Source organism: Urocampus carinirostris, chromosome 7 (assembly GCF_059441175.1).
Source record: "Urocampus carinirostris isolate Australia breed hairy pipefish chromosome 7, RoL_Ucar_1.0, whole genome shotgun sequence".
NCBI lineage: Eukaryota > Metazoa > Chordata > Actinopteri > Syngnathiformes > Syngnathidae > Urocampus > Urocampus carinirostris.
Genome location: NC_142355.1, coordinates 14098436 through 14123000, shown reverse-complemented (window position 1 = coordinate 14123000; position 24565 = coordinate 14098436). Strand labels below are relative to the sequence as shown.

Here is a 24565-nt window from a genome sequence, read left to right as displayed (position 1 = left end):
GTAACATTATGCTTGAAAGGACAGAAAAAGAGGAATGGAAAATAAATTTAATGAAAAACAAAATGAAAAAATACAATTAGAGAAAAAAAAGAGAACAGGAAAAAAATAAACTTCACATTTTTATATAAACACATTTACACTGAAAAACACAGGAAATATAATTAAATTACTTCTACATCTATAAAATAAACATAAAATACAAAACAATTTTACCCTTTTTATGCTTTAAATAGTTAAAGTTGACAACACAGTATCCCAAACGAATGCATATTGACCAATCACAAGAGAACAAAGGCGTCTCTGAGGGACCCAGCTGTTTGGTTGTTGCTCATTCGCGAAACACATGAGTCGGTTGCCACGACAGCATTGGTGCTGTCAAAATATTATATTCATAATCGCTATCCAACTATATGCTAGTCGCTATTTTGAATGGTGGAAAAAAGGATTACCGTATTTTCACGACCACAGGGCACACACTATGTTAAAAGACGCAGTCTCCGTAGTTGGTTGTATTTGTATTTAACACTACGCATGGCGCACTGCACGATAGGGCACGAGTGCCCTCATCTGCGGCCACTGATGTCTTGAAAAAGGAATGAAATGTCCCCTCCTGGGCATTCGCGGTACTGTTCTATTAAATGTTTACAAAATTAAATACGGTTGGGACATTTCATGCAGGGGGAAAGGGGGCCATTTTTTAGCACAACACAGCCTTGCAAGGGTGCGTTTTTTTTAATTACAGCGGTAGCAAAACTGAGTTTGGTTGTCGTTTGTCTAAGTATCGATTACAAAGTAAAACACACGGGTAAAACGAGTTTTTTTTTCAGCTCCCTCCAACTTGTGAACCTTCGATTCATCAATCTTAAATTCTCTCGCTGTTTCCCTGTTTTTCCACGTAGCGTATAAATCAACACACCATGGCGAAGGGAAAACACGGTTGGTATCCAATGGAGGCAAAGCGAGGTTTTGGATTTAATTCTTATGTGGGGGACAACTCTTCAGCATCCGGTATCACAATAACTTTCAAATTGCTGGATAGGCAACGGTGTAAGCATCCATGAGTACCTCCGCTAACAACGCACGCCTCCTGGATATAATGGCAGTCAAACCACAAGCGCTTAAAAAGTCACAGGAGACGCATGGAAGTCGCATTGAGTTGGAAATGTGAACAATCAAAAAAAACCATCAAATTTAGAGCGCTCGTCTTGGGATCAAGAAGTCGCTGGTTCTATTCCCAGCTCCTCCGTGTTCTATGTCGAAGTGTCCTTGGGCAAGACACTGAATCCCAAATGCCCCCAATAAGCAGGTAGGTGCCTTGCATGGCTGACTCCCTATTGGTGTGTGCATCTGTGTGTGTGGATGGCTAAGTGTGAAGCACATTGTGAAGCGCTTTGGGAAGTCTTCATTGACTTGAAAAGCACTACATAAATGCAGACCATTTAACATTTCATCCTAAAATGGATATCGAGCATAAAGCTCTGCAGTGTGAACAGCAGCCTCACGGTGTCCTCAGCTACGCACGCCGCACTGCACAATTTAAAGAAAATACGAGACTTTTTAGTGTGCCTTATGGTCATGAAAATTCACTAGTTAGATTACCCCTTAATGAAAATATTTAATTGAAACAGCGTTATTCCCAACATTGCAGTTGAGTAATAATATTAAGATATGTGTAACTAAGAAACCCATATAAGAACGGCTCTATAAATTCCCAAAGTTAAGTATATTTCAATTTCTATAACATCCCGAAGTTCGATTTTTGTGCATCACTGATGCAACTTCTTCTCGACTCGGCTGCTCGGACAGTAATGTTGTTGGCAGAATTCTCGGATTCGACCGCATGCTTCCACCATCATCTGCTCTGGTACTGTCACCACTACGCGGAAGAAGTTGGGGAACTCAAAAGGCTGAGAAAATAGAGAGAACGCTCGTCACAATGAAACTTCTTGATGAATAGGACCAAAAATGTTAAAAGCGATCAAATACCGTGGCAGGCAGACAAAAAACGGACTGCTCGGTCACCATCCGTTCAGTAAAGTCAACGTCATTCTCGATGTCTGGGAAGCAGTCAATGTCGATTCCAACCTAAAAAACACAAAGAAAAAGATTGCATTTTTCTCTGGCTCCCTGTCCCTATTTATACCCAGTCCTGTCAATCCCCTGTGGTCAGTCCGTCTGCGAACCTGTTTTGACAAGGCAAGCCTTTTTCGACCCTGACTCCCGCCTGTCCCGTTTTTGCTCCTGTTTGTCCCTGGCTACGACTGTTTTGATCCCGACCACGTCTGCTCTCCCGTCCCAGCTTACGACCCGTTTCTGACCCCGACCATGTTTTTGCTCTCCTGTTTTTTTCCGCTCCTGACACCGCCATCGCCCGCGACGGAAGATCCACTTCCGTATTCGGATCACAATCCGATTGCGAGAGCGACTTTCTTCCCGCGTCCAGCGTGCATTGGATCGTGGGCGCTGCCCTTCCTCTTTCTTTCAATAAAATTGTGAGAAAACATTGGGTCCACCCTATGTGCTGGCCGTGACGAAGAGAAAAAGAAAATGCATCATGTAAAATGATGAACTGCAGTTTCAAATATGTCCACTGGATGTCACCTAAGCCTGGCACTGCTCGCAAAGCATCCACTGTAGCTATGTTTGCCGACTACTATTGATCAACCAGAGAACATTGAGAAAACCCATCCCGAAATTATTCTACTTAAAGCAAGAGTCAAGGATGCACTGTTTAAGGCAGGGGTCTCCAACCGTTTTTAAGCTAAGTGCTACTTTTGGCTACTTATTAGTGCAGCGGGCACCCAGTTTCATATACATTTCTAAAATAATAACTTATTTTGTAATACTATGTTGTCACTATGATATTACCAGGTTAATTATTGCAAGTAAAAAGAAGAAATAGAAGAAATGGACAGAAATAAAGAGAAAAAAGAAAAGTCAAGTCATTTTTATTTGTATAGCCCTTAATCACAAAGAGTCTCAAAGGGCTTCTCAGGTTATTACACAGACTATTTTTCAGACTATTATTACACCATCCCCTGATCTGGAACCAACATGAGGGCAAGGAAAAACTCAAAAACCTCAACATGAGGAAAATGAAGAATGAATGAAAGAAGGGGGAAAGAAAAATAAATGCAAGAAAGAAAGCAAGAGGGAAAGAAAGAAGGAGAGAAAGCAAGAAAGAAAGAAAGCAAAAGAGCAAGAAAGAAAGACAGAAAAAAAGGCAGAAAGAAAGTAAGAAAGAAAGGTTAAAAGGAGAGAGAAAGGGAAAATGAGAGAAAAGAAGGGACAAGGAAAGAAAAAGAGACAGAGAAAGTGAACAAGAGCAAGGGAAAGAGAGGAAGGCAAAAGAAAGAGGGAATGAAGTACAGAAAGCAAATGTACAGTTGATAAACACTACAAGAGATTAAATCTTATTGAAGGAAAAAATATTGAGGCGGGAAAAACCTCAATCATCGTTTTATAACCAAATCTTACATCCGTAAATCATAATTTAGTTGTGAACCTCAGGAAAGAGTCCAAGCCCTACAGCAAAGGCACATGTTTTATGCCATTAATTTACTATTTATAATTTTCCAATCTTTCTATTGCGCGCTAGATGCCAATGCAAGTTGTTAATGGTAGTTACTAACGCTACAACAGCAAGTGACAGCTAGTAGCTAATGTTGTGCTAGTCACAGTTAGCAACCCCTAAAGCAATGTCAATACATATGTTAAAGCTAACAGCTAACTGCTAAAGAAAATAGCCCGAAGGCTCTTTGAAATGAGTTGAGCATTTGTTAACATAGAAAATATTTTACTTTCAACTTAGCCGCTAATATTCAGGCACCATAGATAGTTTCTATACATGTTACATTGGGTATGTATATATGATATTCTTTTTACTTTATTATTGTTTTATTTTCAACACAAGGATACTGCTGGAAGTGTGAATTTCCCTACGTGGATGAATAAAGTATCTATCTATCTATCTATCTATCTATCTATCTATCTATCTATCTATCTATCTATCTATCTATCTATCTATCTATCTATCTATCTATCTATCTATCTATCTATCTATCTATCTATCTATCTATCTATCTATCTATCTATCTATCTATCTATCTATCTATTATAGCAAAAGCTTGTAGGCCTTGACTTTAACATACGTAGTTTAATGCAACTGAAAACGAGTGCTTAGATGCACAACGAAGAATACAAACTATGGAGACTCAAAGTGACCAAAACAAACAATTTTTCCTCTAATTTTTTCAGGCCCAGACTTTTTGAGGTTTTCGGGTACGCGTAGCAGCAAAATGGCAGAAATGTTATGTAAAATAAATGCACACTTTTGTACTCACACTTCTTTTAAAACATTCCAATTAATATCATAGTTTGGGTATTCTTGCTTGTTTTTTTAATATCAATATTGTTTTTGTTTTTTCAATGCATATTTTTTACCAACAGGTGGCACTGAATAATACACACTGTCCCTTTAAACTTCCATGTTCATGCCTCTAACTATCAACCAGCGTATCGCAAACATAATAGTCCAGGATATTACTCACCCACTGCACGAATACTTCATCCCACTACCATCAGGGGGCAGATACAGCTCAATACAATTTAGGAGAGCCCACCTCGGGAAAAGCCTGATCCCCTCTGCCATTACCCTTCTAAATGACCGTCCCTGCCGGCCCATCCAATTAGTATTCCGCCATTGTCCCATACATCTTTGTCATTCTGTTGTTTTTGAAATGTCATGACCAATGTTCCTTTTAATTTTCCACGAGTCTGAGCGTTCACACAAAGTCGGTAGGCACCGCTTGAAACAACAGTGAGCAACCATAATCCCAAGTGTGGCAAGATAATTCATTATCAAACATGTCCAAAACTTGACATCAAGTTACGTTTTGCTGAGTTTCCGGCAATGCAAAATTATTTTTCTCTTTTGAATGAATTGACTCATGTACTATTGCAAAGGTTGTACGGCCAACAAACGCCGTTTGTTCTTACAATTCTTTCACAAGATATCCATTTCTTTTTATTTCCTGATATATTTTGTCGCATAATATTAACATTTTTGTGGGCTTATTTAGTCTGTTGTAAGATACAGAACTGTACTTTATCACATTTTTTAGTGGAAGTACAATGTTGGCAACAAGATTCACTTGATAGAATTGGAAATTATTTGAATGCAACACAAACTTTTTCTTCTTTTTTCCATGTTTTTTTTTCTACTTTTTTAAAAATTACTTAAAAAAAATCTCATTGTGTTTATTTTTTCTGAGCTGTTACTTTTTCTTTTTGTTCTCTATTTACTTTTTTCCTACATTTCTTTCTTTTCTTTTTTTCTGGCTTTTTTCTGAATTTTTCCTTCTTTTTTCTCTTCCTTTTGTGTCCCTTTTTTTCTCAGCTTTTCACTACTTTTTCATTTTGGCATTTTTTTCTTTTTTGTTCTATTCCCTCTTCCTTTAAGTCCTTTTGTGCATAATTTTACATAATATCTGGTCATGTTGGGATTAAAGAAGCAAAAACAACCCGAAGAGCCGTTTAGGACCCGAAAGAGCCGGTTCCTTTTAGTGAGCCGAGCCGAAGAAGCCGGTTCCCCGACAAACTCTACTAACTTTACTCAACTTCGTTCTCCTTCGACTCGACTTCAAAATACCGCATTTAGGACACAACATCAGGGGAACCCGTGTATTTTTACCTTCATGACCTGTAACTTTGACATGAGTCGCTTCTTAATTAGTAATTTTGAGCCCTCATTTTTGTGCGCTGGCTAGATTTTCTTGTGCACTGAGAATGTGCGAGCAGTGCGCAATTGCGCACGCGCGCAGCTTAGAGGGTACACTGGTCTTGACTGTTGTTTCCCCCCGTTACGGTCAGTAGATTACATTTAAATCTAAAATTGGCCCCCGGGCTGCAAGTTTGTGACCCCTGAAATACACTAATACAGAGCAACAAGAGAAACATGGCTGAGGTGGTCATAATAACCATTATTGAAACATCAATTGCAAAGTAATTCTACCCACTTGTGACACTTACCATCAAGTACATCGCTCCTGAGGGCATAACGGGCTTCAAACCGGGAACAGTGGACAGCTCATTAAAGCAAATTTCAGCATTGGACTGTGGAACATCAAGATGACATCATCAGAAAGGAAAAAAATGTGTAGCTGTTTTCTGTATTTATTAATAGTCCGAACGGACACAAACTATTTTGCAGGTGAATGCTTACGTCACCCTATCAATATTTTACTACTTACAATACTTTTTAAAATAATGGTATAATATAAAGCATTGGTTGTGACTCCAGGGTCCACCACTCCCTCCCTTATGACAAGCTGAGACCCCAATAATGAAAAAAACGGTCCACTTCACAAATGTATCAAATGAAAGGATTGTGACGTTAAAAGCAATGACAGTTGAATATATCCTCCTCTTTTTTTAAAAAAACTAAAATGACTAGCAAAACCAAAGTGAGTACCCTATACTCACAAGTGACCACCTAAAACTGCTTCAAAATAGCCACTCATTAAAGAAATTTGTACCCAAAATATGAATTAAACGTCTACCTAAACATCGAAAATTGTTAGTATATAATAAAGTATTATATACAGTACTGACAACAAGCTTAACATTTTTTTAACTATTTGCTGTACCTTCCAGCAGCTCATACACCATTTTCGTATTTCGCAATCGCTTCCTTTTTTGACTTGTTGTTACTGTTTTCCACTTTTCCTTACCTTTATCACTATATTCTTGGGACCCATTATAATGGAAAGCAAGAGGAAATAAAACGAACAAGAGCACAATAAAATGAGATGTAGTCTTAATTGACCGAACAGGAAGAGGAGATGAAGTAGGTTTTTACCGTCATCTCCTGTTAAATAGTATAAATGACTCTTTGTATTTTTCTTCTTAGCATTATTATGCCAAGTCCAAGGCCCGCGACCCCCTGAAAACAGGTTCGGGACCTGCTTTTGGGTCCTGACCCACCAGTTGAAAAACATTGATACAAAGTACCGTGTACAGTGCTACCTCTGAAGTTTTTTGTAACAAAGTACCTGAATGGGAAAATATTGCCTCTATTTACAAAGGCATTTCAGGATTCAAAGTCAAAAATACAGTGCAGTACGCACTGCTATTAGTTTTTTATTGAACTACATATGCAGTGTATATTGAGGTAGCCACATTTAATTATCTGTTTTTTTATTTTATATATTATATCCATTTCATTTATTTCATGTATTTATCTATTTCACAGCGGGTTCGCTCGAACAAACTGTCTGAAATACACAGATTTGTAATTTATTGTTGATTAAATTGATTTTTATTAGCTGATAGAATGGTTGTTTGAAAAGACAAAAACGAAAAAATAAGATGTTACCTCAGTTACTCAGTTTTCACCAAGTACTTTTACTCAAGTATATATTTTTAGTTATACTTGAGTCGTATTTTACTGAAGTAACAGTACTTGAGTACAATTTTGGGATTCTCAACCTGATCTGATTACTCCACTTTTCCATCCATTAGCTGAACTGTTTGTCCTCAGTAGGGTCGTGGGGGTGCTGGAGCCCATCCCAGCCGTCTTTGAGCGTTGGGCAGGGGACACTCTGAACTAGTGGCCACACGGAGACGTACTACAATTCACTCGCTCATTCACACCTAGGGACAATTTAGACCAGCCAATTAATCTGACATGCATGTTTTTAGAATGTGGGAGGAAACCGGAGTGCCTGGAGGAAACACATGCAAGCACAGGGAGGTTGCGGTAGCTGGACTTGAGCCCTGAATCTCTGCACCGTGGGGCTGTGCGCTAACCACCCATCCGCCGTGCCCCCCACTCCATTTTTCAAGCGCATAAAACACAATAAAACTATACAAGTTTTATTTATAGGAAGTCTGACAGTATGGAAAATTTGCAAGAGACCCTAGTGTAGGGTCATGAGCTGGCAGAGGCAGGGTTTGCTTTTCCCACAATTATCCACAAAAGTTAAGCTTTTAAAGCCTTGGCTTCCAATGTTCTAAATTGAGTGCATGTAGAAAAAACAATTATATTTTTACCTTGATGAAATGAATGGTTTCATCGTAGAAACTTAGCCGTGTGTTGTTAAGGATCGCTTCCAGTGCTCCTTGGACAATGGTGCAGGGTCCGAAGATACGTTGGCAAAGCTTCACAAGGCCCTGTCGAATCTGCGGGTGAAACAGAGTGATTGGTTTTCTTCTTTATGACTCAAGATATAGTTCAAGTAGCCTGATGAGCATCTGTAGTTGTCTTTACTCTAAAGCAGGGACCTCAAACTCAATTTACTTGGGGGCTGCCGCTGGTTGGGCCAAATAGGGTGGTCCCAAGGTCAATCGGGCATTTGAGGTGGTGCGTTTGAATTATAATCAATGTAGTTCCTGTAAGCAGGATTACTGTATTTATTCGTGTATAACGCGTATTTGATTTTATCTCATTGTCTCACGGTTTTTATTCACACTATCCATCCATCCATCTATCTATCTATCTATCTATCTATCTATCTATCTATCGATCTATCGATCTATCTATCTATCTATCTATATCTATTGAAAGATATAAATAAACACAACCAAACATAACAATGGGAAAATTCTTTGCTGTAGTCTATGATGAATCGGACTTTATGGAGATGAAATAAAAACTATGTAAAATTTATGTTGGTATTGTCTTCATAGTTGTCCAATTATTTTAATCATGGAAACATGTATTTAAAAATAGCTACAATTGTAAAAGTAAGCTTGGAAGAACCGATTATTTAGATGGAAATAATCGGGGCGGCAGTAGCTCAGGAGATAGAGCGCTCGTCTTGGGATCAAGGGATCCCAGTTCGAAATCCCGGCTCGTCCGTGTTACATGTCGAAGTGTCCTTGGGTAAGACACTGAACCCCTAATACCCCCAATAAGCAGGTTAGCGTCTTACATGGCTGCAAGGCTGCTATTGGGAAATGTGGAGCACATTGTAAAGCGCTTTGGGAAGTCATTGACTTGAAAAGCGCTATATAAATGCAGATCATTTCATTTCATGAAAAGGAACAAGCCGACACAAAAAAAGGAATGGAAATCTATGCTGGATGGATTAAATCTTCAACAAAATGTCCTCATCTCTCGTTCTGTGTCCAGTATAAAAAGTATGTGAAAGTCGATGCTATGATCTGAAGAACCATATCAGAACTGAAAACACATGAAAAATGTAGCAAGGAGCTCATGTGAAGAAAAAACTAAAACTAATTCCGATAAATGTAAAGTAAATAAAACAAACATCTTCACACAATTGATATTTGTTTTTATCCTGCATAGTCTGTCTTGCTGTGTGTAAATAGGCACTGAGTCGTGATTGTAAGGTTTAGTTTTACTTAAAAGGGGGAATTGCAATCATTAAAAGTTGATGTTACTTTAATTTAATTATGGAGTTCTTTTGTCCACGTACGTGGCCCTGTAATTGGTTTCTTTTGATTAAAAATTCAGCCATTGGTGGAGTTGACATCAGAATCACATGGACCGTGGGTTCTCTTTCACACTCACGTAATTACTGTCCTTTGAAAATGTGTTACAGTACTCCTTATTATCAATTATCAATGCAATTTTACACCTCTACCATCATTACTATATGGTGCCTTACAGCATTATTCCGCTACTCATGAAATGTAGATCATGAATCACAATGTCCTTCAACTGCTGAAAACTCTCACGTCACTCACTTTATCATATACAACCCTGATCTGTTAGAAACACTCAATGATGGGTGTGTTAAATATAAATACAAATGACATCTAAATACAGTGACATTGGCGCTCTCTCAAACTGAGTGTGAGGGTGCTGAATTTCTCGTCACAGAGATATTCTCCGTACCAAATTTACAACTATAAAATAAAACACTTAAATCAGCTTGCATGCACATACTTGGTTGTGTGTCACCAGTAGCGAATTGTAGGCAGTGCGTAGGAGAGGGGGCGTGGCTTTTACAGAAACAACAAAACAACTCATTCAATGGAGAAATGTAAGCACTGAATATGCAGTAAAAATATGCTCAATTCTGATCTTTCCATTTGTAAAATTATTTTTGCAATACACCCCGTCTGAAGAAAAAAAGAAAATGTCTAGGACAGTACCCATAAATGGAAAAGGAGATCTGTGTGAGTGATATTGAGTGATTTGAAGTCCTGAAACAAAATTGATATGGAGTGTCTCAGCTAAGGGTTCATATGATTGCCTAAGCCAAGAAATATGAAGGGTTTACTGCTTCCACAGGTTTGTGTACACGTTTTATTCTTTTTCTTTTTCACCATGTGGCTATTTTAAAGCAGTTTAGGGAGTTTATGCGAGTATGTATGATCATTTTTCACTAGATAGCTACTATCGGAGTGACGCTCTACCTTTTGGTGTCAGTAATGTAAGGGGTAACCGCATTACTATTTTTTTTAAGTAGCTAATAACGTTAAGCAATTATAGTAAGACACACAACACTGTTCATACATAAGATATAAAATATAATATAATAAAACTAACTTCAGATCCAAATATGTTGTTCCTGTCATGGATGAGGATCCATCCCATCCTCCAACCAGGAACCAGCCAGCGCTTAGCCAGGCCACCACAGGACAGGATTGGGACATCATGACTGAGAGATGCCAAAGAGGGGTTCTCACAACCTGGGAAAACCTAGGAGAACAAACACATTCTGTAGTACAGTTGTTAAGGAAAGCATTTGTGCATTGATGTTTTTCAACCAGAAAAAAACAATTGGACCCCATAACCTTTTTTTCTGTAGAATTGACAGAACGTGAAAATTATGAAATCATGCAATGCATTTTGCAATTTTATCTCTTCAGAAATAAAAAAGGGCATAGGGTTTGTTCTTTGTAGTTTTTTTCCCATCCCTATATTTTGATGGAAAACAGATGAGCGGAAAAAATGCACCGCCGTTGTGCTGCTGTAAAATAAGAATGATTACAATGCAATGTGGGGAGGTTGTTAAATACACACAAAAACCCCAATCTTTCCACGTCCACTTACATAGGCAAGCGACAGACTTCTGCAGTAGGTAATAAATGGAAAAACATTCAGACACATTTTCACTATTTGCGTACTGTGTTACATATGTTTGTTTTTACTTGCATTTGGATAACAAAACAAGAATCTTAGGTAAAAATTCTGACTGAGGACACGCAGGGGGTTAAACTGTGAGTAAATTGTGTGTTTGTAAAAAAACACAGTATATAAAGTTCATTGATTTCACCTCTTTTACTTAACGTGATGGGGATGAAGTTGGGGAGGAGATGGAGACACTGTTTGACAAGAGTTAGGAATAATTAACCCCGTTATTATTTTCATCCATCCATTGTCTTCCACTTATTTTCAGTACCGTAACTGGGTAATCAGACTAATTTTTGCGTTGCGTTTCTTAGGCTGCAGAATGTCAATGACGGCGTGCCCTCGCGATCCTGACACTGTGATCGGCGGTACGGTTTTCCACTCTGTTCAGAATTATTTATCACATCACTATTTAAAATACCAACTACCATATATTTAGATAGCGATTACGATTATAGTATTTATTAAAGCTGAGAAAGAAAAGGTGAATGAGGTCTCAGTTTCGACTACCCGGAGCCCTCGCTCTGAAAATGCTGGTCTACTAGTGATCCCAAGAGCCAAGTGCTGCCCTCCAAAGGTGTTACAGGTGCATCAGAGCTAAATTAACAGAATGAGGAACAGCTTCATTCCAAAAGCCCATCTACAGCGTCCTTTAACAAAATGTTCTGTCCAACTGCCACTGTGAATATGCACATTTTAATTATATACTGTATGTCAAACACAGAGAGCTAGAAACTGTCACCAAATTGAATATCTTGCAGCTGTCATATCAGAAGCGGGGAAAGAACCAGAAATCATGGCCAGGTTAGCTCAAACCACAACCGCACTTGCCAGATTCAAACCCATCTGGAGGGACAAGAACATAGCAATGAGATCAAAGATCAGACTCATGGAAGTGCGGGTTACTTCCATCTTCCTCCACGCTTGCGAGACATGGACTCTCACAGCAAAACTTGAAAATGAAATGCAGGTCATGGAGATGCGATGCTCCAGGAAACCTGTCGGCATAAGCTTCTTAGCCCATGTGACAAATAAAATGGTGCGCAACACCATCAGAAGGCACAGTTGTCAACTGTGCATGGACGAAAACCTCAGTGGTATGGTCACATCAAACAATCATCAGGACAGGCCAACATGAATCTTTAGGGCACAGTCCAAGGGAAAGGAGAAGAGGAACACCCAAAAAAAACTGGGTCAACTTCATTAAGGAATGGACTGGTGCCGACTTCGCCACGACCCAAAAACAGGCCAGGAACCGTCAACAGTTAAAAAGGCTGCCCAGAGTTTCGTCCTCTTTGGTCCCCTGTCAACCCATGCAGTTAAGGGATTTGTGAACCATGATATCCATCCGTCCATTATCTGCACCGCTTATCCTCAGTAGGGTCGCGGGAGTGCTGGAGCCCATCCCAGCTATCTTCAGGCAGTGGGCAGGGGACACCCTGAACTGGTTGCCAGCCAGTCGCAGGGCATAATTTGCTTCCTCAATCACACCTAGGGACAATTTGGACCAGCCAATTTACCATGTTTTTGGAATGTGGGAGGAAACCGGAGTGCCCGAAAGGGAAACCCACGCAAGCACGGGGATAACATGCAAACTCCACACAGGAGGTTCGATCTAATGACCTCAGAACTGTGCCACACACGCGCTAACCACTGCGCCGCCGTGCTGCCACTGAGCCATGACATAATTATTATTATTTATTTTTAATATGTTGTATTTTTCACGTTTTTAACCTTTTGCACATGTTTACCTTTTTTATGAGTTACTAGCAAAGAATCACTCTTTGTAGTAATGTACATAACACTGGAAAAGGCATTAGTTTTTAGGTCATCATCACACTATTTTAGTGTGTATGATTGTATAATGGAACATTATGGAAAATAATTAATCCAAAACAACATTGTACAACGTGGAAAAATAGTGTGATGATCATGAGGATACAAAATCTTATGCCCTTTCCTATGCCATCTAGAACCCTAGTGGTCTCGAGATTAGACATAGGATTTAGGCTTGATGGATGGATGGGTAGATGGATGGATGGATAGATGAATAGATGGATAGATGAATAGATGGATAGATGGATGGATGGATGGATAAGAGACTTTTTGAACCTCTTTGAAAATTCAGGCATGTTGCACTTCATTTAATGGACAAAAAATGTTGTGGTTGTGTCTTATCTATCATTCGCTAAAACAGATTTGTCTAACAGTACTTAAGCTCATACATCTCTTTCCAAACTAAGATAGGCTCACCATGTTCCTGTAGATTTCATCTGCCAGGATGGGAAGACAGTTCTTTGCAGCCACTGTGAAAAAAGAATCACATAAATCAATGGGGGGTTTAGATCAAAGGGTTGTTGCAGTCCTAGCTGACCTGTAAGGATTGACTGGATGTGTTCTTTGGTAAAAACAGATCCACATGGGTTAGATGGGTTCGTGACAACCAGAAGTGCAGTTCTCTCATCAACCAGGCTCTCCAAGTGCTTCAGATCCACCTCCCATGATTTCTCAGGCTGGGAATTACAAATTACTTAATGATGGACTGACTAAATGAAATGGTATCACATGTTACAAATGTAACAAACATACAACTTACTAGACACTACTGTAATGAAAGGTAATGTAGAGTTGAACTTCATGCACCAAGGAAATACTTTCTAAAAACTAGTGCCTGCCTGCATTGTAATACTTTACTGTCCAAACATCATTTTCAACTACGTGAATACATGCTGTCAGTGTACAAACATTTCAGTTTAGAATCGCCTTTTGAGATAAAAGAGAGGATGCCACTCAACTTCTTGCGCCTTATCTCTGAAAAGACCGAAATGTTAGTTATTGGTCCATCTAAATGCCGTGACTTGTTCTCAAAAACTGCTGTGAACATTGACAAATGTCATATCACCCAGAGTGACTCAGTTTAAAACTTAGGTGTCATATTTGAGCCCGATCTGTCCTTTCAAACACACGTGAAGAATATTACTTGAATAGCTTTCTTCCATCTTCGCAAGATTGCTAAAATTCGTCCTATGCCGTCTCCGTTGGATACAGAGATTATAATTCACGTGTTTGTTACTTCCCGTCTCGATTACTGTAATGCACTACTCTCCGGTCTCCCAAAGTCCAAAATCAAGAGCCTTCAGCTGGTACAAAATGCTGCAGCGAGGCTTTTAACTAAGACGAGAAAGTTTGATCACATTACCCCGGTTTTAGCTAACCTGCATTGGCTCCCTGTCAGCTTAAGATGTGATATCAAGGTTCTCTTGGTATTATACAAAATCATGCATGGACTTGCTCCCTCATATCTTTCAGATTTAATTTCCCCCTATGTTCCAGTCCGGAGCCTTCATTCTGAAAACGCTGGTCTACTAGTGATCCCAAGAGCCAAGAAGAGATCCGCAGGTTCGAGAGCGTTCTCCATCCGGGCCCCGGTGCTGTGGAATGCTCTTCCCCCTGAGATCCGAATGTTTAAATCTAAGCTTAAAACACACTTCTATTCTATAGCATATGAATAACCTATATTTTTTGTTGACAATATCTGTGTATTATTTGTTGTTGCAACATCCATTGCAGGCTGGTCATCCTGAGCGGTCCCTTCTCAAGGTTTCTTCATTTTCCTCATGTTGAGGTTTTTCAGTTTTTCCTTGCCCTCATGTAGGTTTTACATCAGGGGATGGTGTAATAATAGTCTGTAATAATAGTCTGTGGTTTGTAATAACCTGTGCAGCATTTTGAGACTCTTTGTGATTAAGGGCTGTACAAATAAACATGACTTAACTTGACAGCTTCCACTGCTACGCAGACGACACTCAACTCTATTTTCCGTTGGAGGAATCTTCCACACTAAACTGTGGACATTTGGAGGCCTGCCTCACTGAGATAAAAGAGTGGATGTCACTCAATTTCTTGCGTCTTAACTCTGAAAAGACCGAAATGTTAGTCATTATTACTAGAACCGCTTTCTTCCATCTTCGTAACATTGCCAAAATCCGTTCAATACTGTCTCAGTCTGATGCGGAAACTATAATTCATGCATTTGTTACCTCCCGTCTCGATTACTGTAATGCACTACTCTCCGGTCTCCCGAAGTCCAGAATCAAGTCTCTTCAGCTAGTACAAAATGCCGCAGCGAGGCTTTTAACTAGGACAAAAAAGTACGATCACATAACACCGATTTTGGCTAACTTGCACTGGCTCCCAGTTAGCCAAAGATGTGACTTCAAGGTTCTCTTAGTATTGTACAAAATCATACATGGACTTGCTCCCTCTTATCTTTCAGATCTGATCTGCCCCTATGTCTCGGTCCGAAGCCTACGATCTGAGAGTGCCGGTCTTCTGGTGATCCCGAGAGCAAAGAAGTGTTCTGCTGGTTCGAGAGCGTTCTCCATTCGGGCACCGGTGCTGTGGAATGCTCTTCCCCCTGAGATCCGATCTGCAACCTCAGTGGAAATGTTTAAATCTAAACTTAAAACTCACTTCTACCCCATTGCATATGAATAATAACCTAATCTTCTTGTCGGCTGAAAATAGTCTGTGTAACATAGTGTACTAATCTGTGAAGCCCTTAGAGACTTATTGTGATTAAGGGCTATACAAATAAAAATGACTTGACTTGACTTGACATGACTTGAATCGAGCGGCCGGATTGGACTTTTCCAAAACAGACCTCATTGAGTTATTCCTATAGAATTCTCCAAATCGGGATCCAAAATTCCAATCAAATCTATTTTTTCCATGTTAGGCACTTTCCTACCCGGCAGGACTTTCCATGTACTTATGAATCTTAGCTCATTTTCAGAGAAAACCTTCACACTTATTTAATATATTTTAATATTTACTTTTTGCTGTTATGGTGACATTCAGGTAGTCCTAAACCAAATCCAATCGTCAATACTATAATGACTACGTAGCAGTGGTGCGCAGTCAGGGCCTGACAGGCTTTATGTCCTGGCCCATAAAATATCTGAATCATGTGATCTTAACTATAATTTGTCCATCATTACTTATTAAATAATTTCAAATTGTTTGTCAGCTTCCTTTCATGGCTTTTCATTCCGCTGCTTCCAGATGTGTGATTTCATATTGAAGCATTTAATAAATCACATTTCAGTCATAAGTTGTTGCTAGGCTCAGAAATCTATCCGGAGGCCTTAAAAAAAAATCCATAAGGTTGAGTACTGTAATATCAGTGTTTGAGAAAATTGTTGGTTTAGCCAATCAGATTCTAAGTTGGAGAGTCAGCGCCTGCTAGAGGGCCTTAGGGAAGGACACAGGTTTAAAAAAACTATGATGGGCTAGGGAGCAGTAATCCACCAAAGGGATTGTGACAACAGCCGTTGGACTTGGGGAAAACAAGCTGCACAAAGGTCGGACAACTCTGATGCGAACAAGCGTTTCCCAAGACGGTAAAGGTTTTGATCGTCACTTTCAGCCGAGTTAAGATCTCAAGCCCGAGCCCAGCCTCAACCCAATTTGAATTTCAGCCTGGGTTGGTCCCTAACGTCAATCATTACATCAGGGTTGGACCGAGCTTCTCTCTCGCTGACTTTTTAAAAATTTATTATCCAATCGTCAGTTTTCTGCTCTGTCTCTGTTTATACTGTCTTCTTTAACTTAAGATTTCCTTACAAAAGACATTCTTTACATGTTGCACGGGGCCCTCCCGTGCAGGCAGGGCTAGTTGGCGGCGGCCTCTGGTGCCATTTAACCCAGAGAACCGGGCACGTGGTGGGGGCCAGGTTTGTCCTAAGCATCTCTAGTCCACCTGAGTGCTCGCAAATAAAATGGAAAATTTAACTACCTCAGAGAACCAGATTCGTTTGCGAAGGCCACATGACTAATTTGGACTAGAGCTGATGGCCTAGGTGTAAAATGCCCAGCCCTCCACTGCTAGGTAGTAGTTTGAATTCTGATACTTTTGATGTCAAGAATTTATCCATTTTCTCACTTCTCATGTTCCCCCCTTTCTGTATTACTGTATATACAAAATAGTAGTGACACGGTCTGATTTGGAGTCTTGAAACAATGTTGTTGTTCTATTCAGAATAACATACAATCCATGTTTGAGTTTTGGTGGAGTTTGATATTAAAATGATTTTGCGGTGGATAGAAAGTTGAATAAAACCAATACAGTAATGCCTTTTATCATGGAAATGAGTAGCCCCAACATACCAGCAGGTTGTACAGTTTGACCTTGATGCCAAGAGACAGCGCAAGAGTCTTATATAACGAAAAGCCGGGACGTGGAACCAGGATGTTGTCCCCTGGATTACACAGGACAGTGATAGCTAGGTCAATGGCCTGACTGCAGCCACTGGTCAAAATCACATCCTGCAAAGAAGAAAAGAGGGGCAAATTCCAAGTAGGGAGGAAATTGACCGATGTAGAACATTTCACCTTTTGTAGGCTTTAAATATCTTACCTCCCCTTCAAGAGGAGCCTCGGGACAGCTGTAAAAACTGGCTACCGCCTGTCTGCTTTTTAGGTAGCCTGCCAAAAAGAAAGTGTAGCATGGCTATTTTTGGACCCGATAGACACACAACAAACAATCAGCCGGTACTACGTGTTAGAAAGATTCTTTGATTAATGTTCCTCCTTAGAAGATATTTTTATTTTCTAGTGAAGTACAGCAATCCCTTGGTTTCCATAGGGGGGTTGCTCTCCAAAAAGTCCCATGATAGTTAAAACCAATGTTCCCTCTAATTTTCCACGGGTCTGAGCGTTCACTCAAAGTTGGTGAGCAACGCTTGAAACAACAGTGAGCAACCATAATCCCAAGTGTGGCAACTAAGTCATTATCAAACATGTTCAAAACTTGACATCACGTTACATTTTGCTGAGTTTCCAGAAATGCAAAATTATTTTTCTCTTTTGAATGAATTGACTCATGTACTATTGCAAAAGTTGTACGGCCTACAAACGTCTTTCACAAGATATCCATTTCTCTTTATTTCCTGATATATTTTGTCGCATAATAATAACATTTTGGGGGGCTTATATAGCCGGTTGTAAGATACAGAACTGTACTTAATCACATTTTTTAGTGGAAGATTCACTTGATATAATTGGAAATTATTTGAATGCAACACAAACATTTTCTTCTTTTTTCTGTATTTTTTTCTACTTTTTTAAAAATTCCTTTAAAAAAAAATCTCATTGTGTTTATTTTTTCCAAGCTGTTACTTTTTTTCTTTTTGTTCTCTATTTACTTTTTTCCTACATTTCTTTCTTTTCTTTTTTTCTGGCTTTTTTTCTGAAGTTTTCCTTCTTTTTTTTCTCTTCCCTTTGTTCCTTTTTTTCAGCTTTTCACTACTTTTTCATTTGGGTATTTTTTTATTTTTTGTTCTATTCCCCCTTCCTTTAAGTCATTTTGTGCATAATTTTACATAATATTTGGTCATGTTGGGATTAAAGAAGCAAAAACAACCTGAAGAGCTGTTTAGGACCCGAAAGAGCCGGTTCCTTTTAGTGAGCCGAGCCAAAGAAGCCGGTTCTCGACAAACTCTACTAACTTTACTCAACTTCGTTCTACTTCGACTCGACTTCAAAATACCGCATTTAGGACACAACGTCAGTGGAACCAGTGTATTTTTACCTTGATGCACTGTAACTTTGACTTAAGTCGCTTCTTAATTAGTCATTTTGAGCCCTCATTTTTGTGCGCTGGCTAGATTTTCTTGTGCGCTGAGAATGTGCGAGCAGTGCGCAATTGCGCACGCGCGCAGCTTAGACTGGTTAAAACCCGCAAAAATAGAACCATTTATTTATTTATCAGATATCAGTAAGATAATAAATATACGACTGTCACATAATAAGAACTATAGCTATACAAATAAAACACAGAGCACAGAATTGCAATTGAATAAATTGTCCTTTTTTGTCATTATACAATAGTACAACAAAATTGGAGGGTTTCTCCTCATAGTGTAAGAAAGCAATGGAGCCGGCTAGCTGCATGCTGGCATCTTATGGTTGAGCCAGGTCTCTGTGATGATCTAATACAAGTCACGACTGGAGGGGTGTCCTACGAGTTGTAGCTCCAGGTCATCCGCTTTATGGGTAATGGATCTGGCGTTGGTGAGATACAGGCTCAGCAGGGGTGGCTCGTGAGTCTTTTTACATAGCCTAGTCGAAGTAGTCCGAACCTGCGACATCGGTACTGCTTTCTCTCCCTACGCTGCCTCGGTTTCTCCCCGGAACCCAAAACAATCCACGGAGCGCCTGGTGGCGATGAGAATTTGTTTGCGCTCTTCCGACTATCCTCAGACTCAGATTTAGTTGATAAATTTCTTTTCAAAGGAACAATTTGTTAAAATACTAGCTGTAGCCGTGCTTATCAGGTTATTTTGGTGGACACACTGACTTTTGAAGCGGCCCTACTGTTTGAGTAAAAAAGGAATCCTTTTTCATAGGTTGACATTGTCTTCTTAACCGATTCGAACATTATATTTTATTTACTTCCAAGTGTTTGTTAAATAAAACAAAAAAGTCTTAAAACCAGCTAAAGTACCAAACCATGGCCGGCTGGTCACATATGGGCTGCTAAGCTTTTCAATCTGGCCCTCTGAAAAAAAATGGTACCATTATAATCATATGTGTAGGTACCTGTATATATTATCGTAAAAAAGTACTACTAATAATATTGGTGACAGTCCTGTCAAGTGTCCCTTTTTATGGAGGGGCCCTCTGTAAAAACTATTGTAATGTGCATTGTGTTCAAGGTTATACTTCAAATACTTGTTACTTGTACTTGTACTTGTTATTTTTCTTATTGTGTATTTATTTTATTTGTTAAGATATTTATTAAATTTGAAAAAAAAACAGCTCTGAGCTAGCCCTTTTGCATTTTTGAGTTTTTCAATGTATATTATTAAATTTTGCAGTTAAAAATAGAGGCCTTTCATTTCATTCTGTTTCAAAACCAATTGTATGAAATAAATATTTACATAGAAAGATAAAACAAGATAAAATACAGATGTATGCATATATATTTATTGATAAATGCTTTTGAGAACAATTAGATAGGCCTACATTTTCCCCCAGTTCACACTGGGACACAATACAATTTAGAGATTTTAAACATGAAAAATGCACTAATAAATGAAATCGAACTTAGCTGAGGAATATGATCATTAAGGCAATACAGAAATGATAAAAAAACATAAATGTATTCAACTTTCAATGACAATGAATTGACTAATTAGTGTCAGGGTTGGGTAGGGTTACTTTAACTTGATTACTTTCAATTACTTTTGGATTACTCCAATACCAAATATGCTAATAAAAGACAAAAGAAACTAAATATGAATAAAATGATGACTCACAACACGTGGTAAGCTTTCTCTCCTGGCTTTGATCTCTTTGATCAAGGGCAAAACTAACATAAAGTGCGACAGAAACAAAATGTAAATAAATCCAAACAGCTTGCCAACATCATTTTTGCCGTTACATGTATTCCGTTACTCCCCAAGCCTGCACAAAATTTAGTAATTTTCTTCATATTTAGTTTCTTTTGTATATTTGGTATTGGAGTAATCCAAAAGTAATTGGAAGTAATCCAGTTAAAGTAACCCTACCCAACCCTGATTAGTGTGTTCTATAGTAGAGGGCAGTTAAGCATACAATAAATCTTTTAAAAATAAGTATGAGCTCATCTTTACACAAAGTATACAATTTTATGTCACTGGAACTCAAATGACCCAAAAAAGCAGGAATGACCCCTTGGTATTCCTTTATTTTCTGAAACGTAAACTCACCAACAGAAGGAGGGTAGCCATTGTATTGTTGTGAATCAATAGCATCTTTCATGGCTTGAATTACTGCATCGTCTGTAGGAAGGTTTCCGAAGACAGTGGGATCCCCTGGAAAGCACATATGCAAGCCATAAACAGGGAGAGACACTTAGAACTTCTGAAGTTTGGTTTGCTTTGTCATCTACACTAGTGTTGCAGACACTTTTTGAAAAACATAACGTTTTGTCGTGTCATTTGTCGTCACCGGGGCTCAGGAGGTAATACAGGTTATAACGTGTGGTTGATAATTTTGCTTAAATTTTAGATTTTAATGTGTTTTTAACCGGTTCTCCAAGCTTCGTTAGATCACATTCACTAACACTAACAATTTACGGGGTAAGACTACCACTTTTTTCCCCTTAAAAAACACCTAACAATTTTTTTTAATCTTTCGCTTTTTCAAATTTAAACAACAGATAAAAAACCTTGACTCGACTTGACTTGAAGCGAGGCCAAGTCTTTGTGCATTTATGAACCGCTCCAACTGTCACGGACCAGAAACAGGACCCAATAGCGCTCGTTTGCTCAGTTTTTATTAATAAAGAGGGAGAGCAGGGCTTGCTTCTACAATCCGATGGTTGAAGGACAAGGGTAGCATGTGGCGGGAGACGCGGAAGTGGCACTTCCGTGTCGAGCGAGGATGGTCGAAGATTGGCAGGATATACAAATCGTTAGCCGGGACGGGAGAGCAAGGGCGGTGTCAAGTTCGAAACAAGGTCGGCAACAGGAGTCAGGCAGGTAGCGGGGCAAAACGGGTGGGATATCGGGAAGGCAGAACGGGGCAGAGTCAGGTCCGGAAACATGTTGGCAACGGGTATCAAGCAGAGAAAAAACAGGGCAGGAACAGAATCTGAACATGAGAGCTTGCCGAGCTGGGAGCAACGATTAGCACTACGATCTGACAGGGATCTCTTGAAAGGCGGGGGGTTTAAAAGGAGTTCATCAGCCAATCGGCTCTCAGGGCTGTTGGCGCCAAATGAGCAGTCACAGGTGCTCTGAATCGGCAATCCTGACGCCAACGATCACACTGCTTATAATTTTTACCAAGATTTCAGGGGATTTATGCTCTTGAAGACTAAACCTGATATTTGATATATTGATTCCAATCCCCCCTCAAAGAAAATTATAAATATCTTACGTAATAACGTGAACTTCTATTTCTGTTTAATAAATCCACACACCTCTTAATATTTTTTTGAAGTTTGTCAAATGCAATAAAGGTTTTAACATTGTTAGTTTTCCTATAATTTTACAAAGTTTTTCAACATTTTTATAATGCATCGGTTTCTTCATTTTCCTCATTCTCAGGTATTGAGTTTTCCTTGCCCTCATGTTGGTTTTAGATCAGGGGATGCTGTAATAATTGTCTGTAGTTTGCAATAATCTGTGGTCTGTGCAGCTCTTTGAGACTGTGATTATAGGCTATGCAAATTAATATTACTTGACTTTTGGTAAAGGTTTGCCACTTCCAGTTTTAAACAAGCACATGTTTCATTTTGTTTTTGAATGTTCTGTTTTTGAAAGTAAAATAAAGTGTGCGATAGAATATATAGTCAAAAGATTGGTTTGTATGCTATATTGTGTAGTTTTTTGTCGTTGTTTTTCTAGACAATAACACCAAGAATACTTAAAATTTGCAAAAAGAATTTGCATGTTGAACAAAACTTGTTTTTATCATGTTTGAACATTTTTTTTTTTTTTTTTAGTAAATTTAAAAATAAAATAAAATCAGCAAAATAATGTGAAGGAATTTTACTTTATTTAACATTGCCTCAAGTGCAAACTTAAAACACTTAATAATTTAATATATTTACCTACACAACCTCATATGTAGTAGTAATAGCTTATAAAATGAAATAAAAAAATCTGCGGAATGTACTAATATAGATGAATGTTATAGTCACTCTGCTGTTTACTGGAAGAAAGCAAATATACTGAAAAAAACGGCATGCGTATTTTGCAAAGATAAAAAAAAGGCCATTTTCTGCAGTACACTAGACAAGGTCTCAGAGACACTGGTGTAAACACAGCCAACCTTTTGACACTTAAAAGTGATTGATTTTATGGTATACTCTTTGACCATAACAGAAATCTTATGCAATCACTGGAGCAGTTCGTGCACGCATAATTTTTTGGTCTCACCTTAAGATAAAGCCGCTGTACACTAACATACTAGTCTCAGGTAAATATTTGCTTTGTTTTGAAAAAGCGGCAGATTTTTTTACGAAATCTATAGGGGAGAAAAGCGGTAGTCTAACGTGTAGAGCTGTAGTGTTGGTGGATATGGTATACACACATACTCTTTATTTTTTTCCAATTATTTATTTTATCTTAGTTTGTTATTAGAATCTTAATGTTGTTTTCTCATAAGAGCTTCTCACCTAAGGAGAGGGTAATCATGGCTTTTTCTGGATTTGGGGAGAGCTTCATCCCATCCACAATTTTCCTGATAGGGTTGAGGGTGTTGTTAGCCATCAAAGAAGGTTTCACGTCCCATGTCCTCCTGCGATGTTTGTCTTTGACAGGATGAGAATTCCCATTGACGCTGACTGGGTGGATGTCTTTTCCATTGACGCCATTTCCAATCAAGTGGTTGCCATTGGCATTCTCATTCATTTGAACAAAGTAAGGCTTGATATTCCTGGCACTGTTATGGAAAAAGATGAACTATTTAAAAAGAGTACAGTTAAAATTTCCAGGGCTATGTTATGTCTACTTTATGCATGAACTTGTAACTCAGCATTTCATCATAAAAAAATATCACGAAACCATTATAATGTTTCAATCATTAGTAGTAGCAGCAGGAGGAATTGTTCAAAATGATAAGATTATTCTTGAAAACATAATATTACCGGTCCACCTCAGCCAATTGGTCGCCTTATCAATGATTTCAGTTCTCCTTATGAATAGATAATAAACCTAACGCTGCACCTATTTACTCCCAGTAAAACAAACTATGTAGAATACAACAACAATAATCCAATCAATGTTGTTGTCTGCAACCAGTGACCGAGACGATATGGATAAGACTGGGCATGGTGAGATCAGTCTTACAAAAGAACAGTTTAAAAAAAAATCATGTACAAAAATTTCTATTCGGCGTACAAAAGTTGAAATGATCAAAAAAACGTATCAAATCCGGGGAAAACGTATAAGTGGACAGGTATGATATTTAGTCTTCACAGCATGACTAGTAATCAAGATGATAATGACGGCAAGTGATCATGATAATAATTACATATTGGTGTCTTAAGTAGTGTACATAGCACCTTTCAGTGAAGCAACAACACAAAGATGACTTTAAATTAACAGGAGCAAAGTAATCTTAACATAAATATACAAATGCAATGTATAAATATAAACACAACACAAACAAAAAAGCTACAATTAATAAGAATTCATTAGGACAATAAATGATTCAACTTTCCATCAAAGCCTTCTGTGGGTAATTAAACCTCAATTAGAAATGCATTTATAACAAAGGAAAGCGACATGACATCATAATCTCTATCATCAACATCATTATATAGGAATAAACAGTATGCCTCATGCCAACACGAAATATTCCTCAAATATGAAATTAATTATAATGTTACCTCATGATAAAGTCACACTTGAGCTTTGATGTAATTTCAGGAATCCTGCAATAATGAGTGAGGGATGTGTGATTGGT

At 38.6% G+C, this 24565-nt stretch overlaps 1 protein-coding gene across 2 annotated transcripts; it reads right to left on the bottom strand.

Moving 5' to 3' along the window:
• Window positions 1-33: 33 nt before the first annotated feature.
• On the bottom strand, window positions 34-24565 carry tat (tyrosine aminotransferase). Of its 2 annotated transcripts, none has more exons than XM_088339825.1 (12): window positions 24489-24565; window positions 23274-23539; window positions 20857-20961; window positions 17523-17590; window positions 17273-17431; window positions 13479-13617; window positions 13358-13410; window positions 10520-10672; window positions 8053-8181; window positions 6031-6114; window positions 1987-2085; window positions 34-1907 (listed from the first exon to the last, which is right to left on the bottom strand). In XM_088339825.1, exons 1-12 carry the CDS (start codon window positions 24491-24493, stop codon window positions 1767-1769), a joined length of 1401 nt encoding a protein of 466 aa, XP_088195951.1. In that variant the 5' UTR covers window positions 24494-24565; the 3' UTR covers window positions 34-1766. The 2 variants fall into 2 exon arrangements, with proteins under 2 accessions (XP_088195951.1, XP_088195952.1); XM_088339826.1 differs by lacking the exon at window positions 24489-24565 and adding an exon at window positions 24162-24420.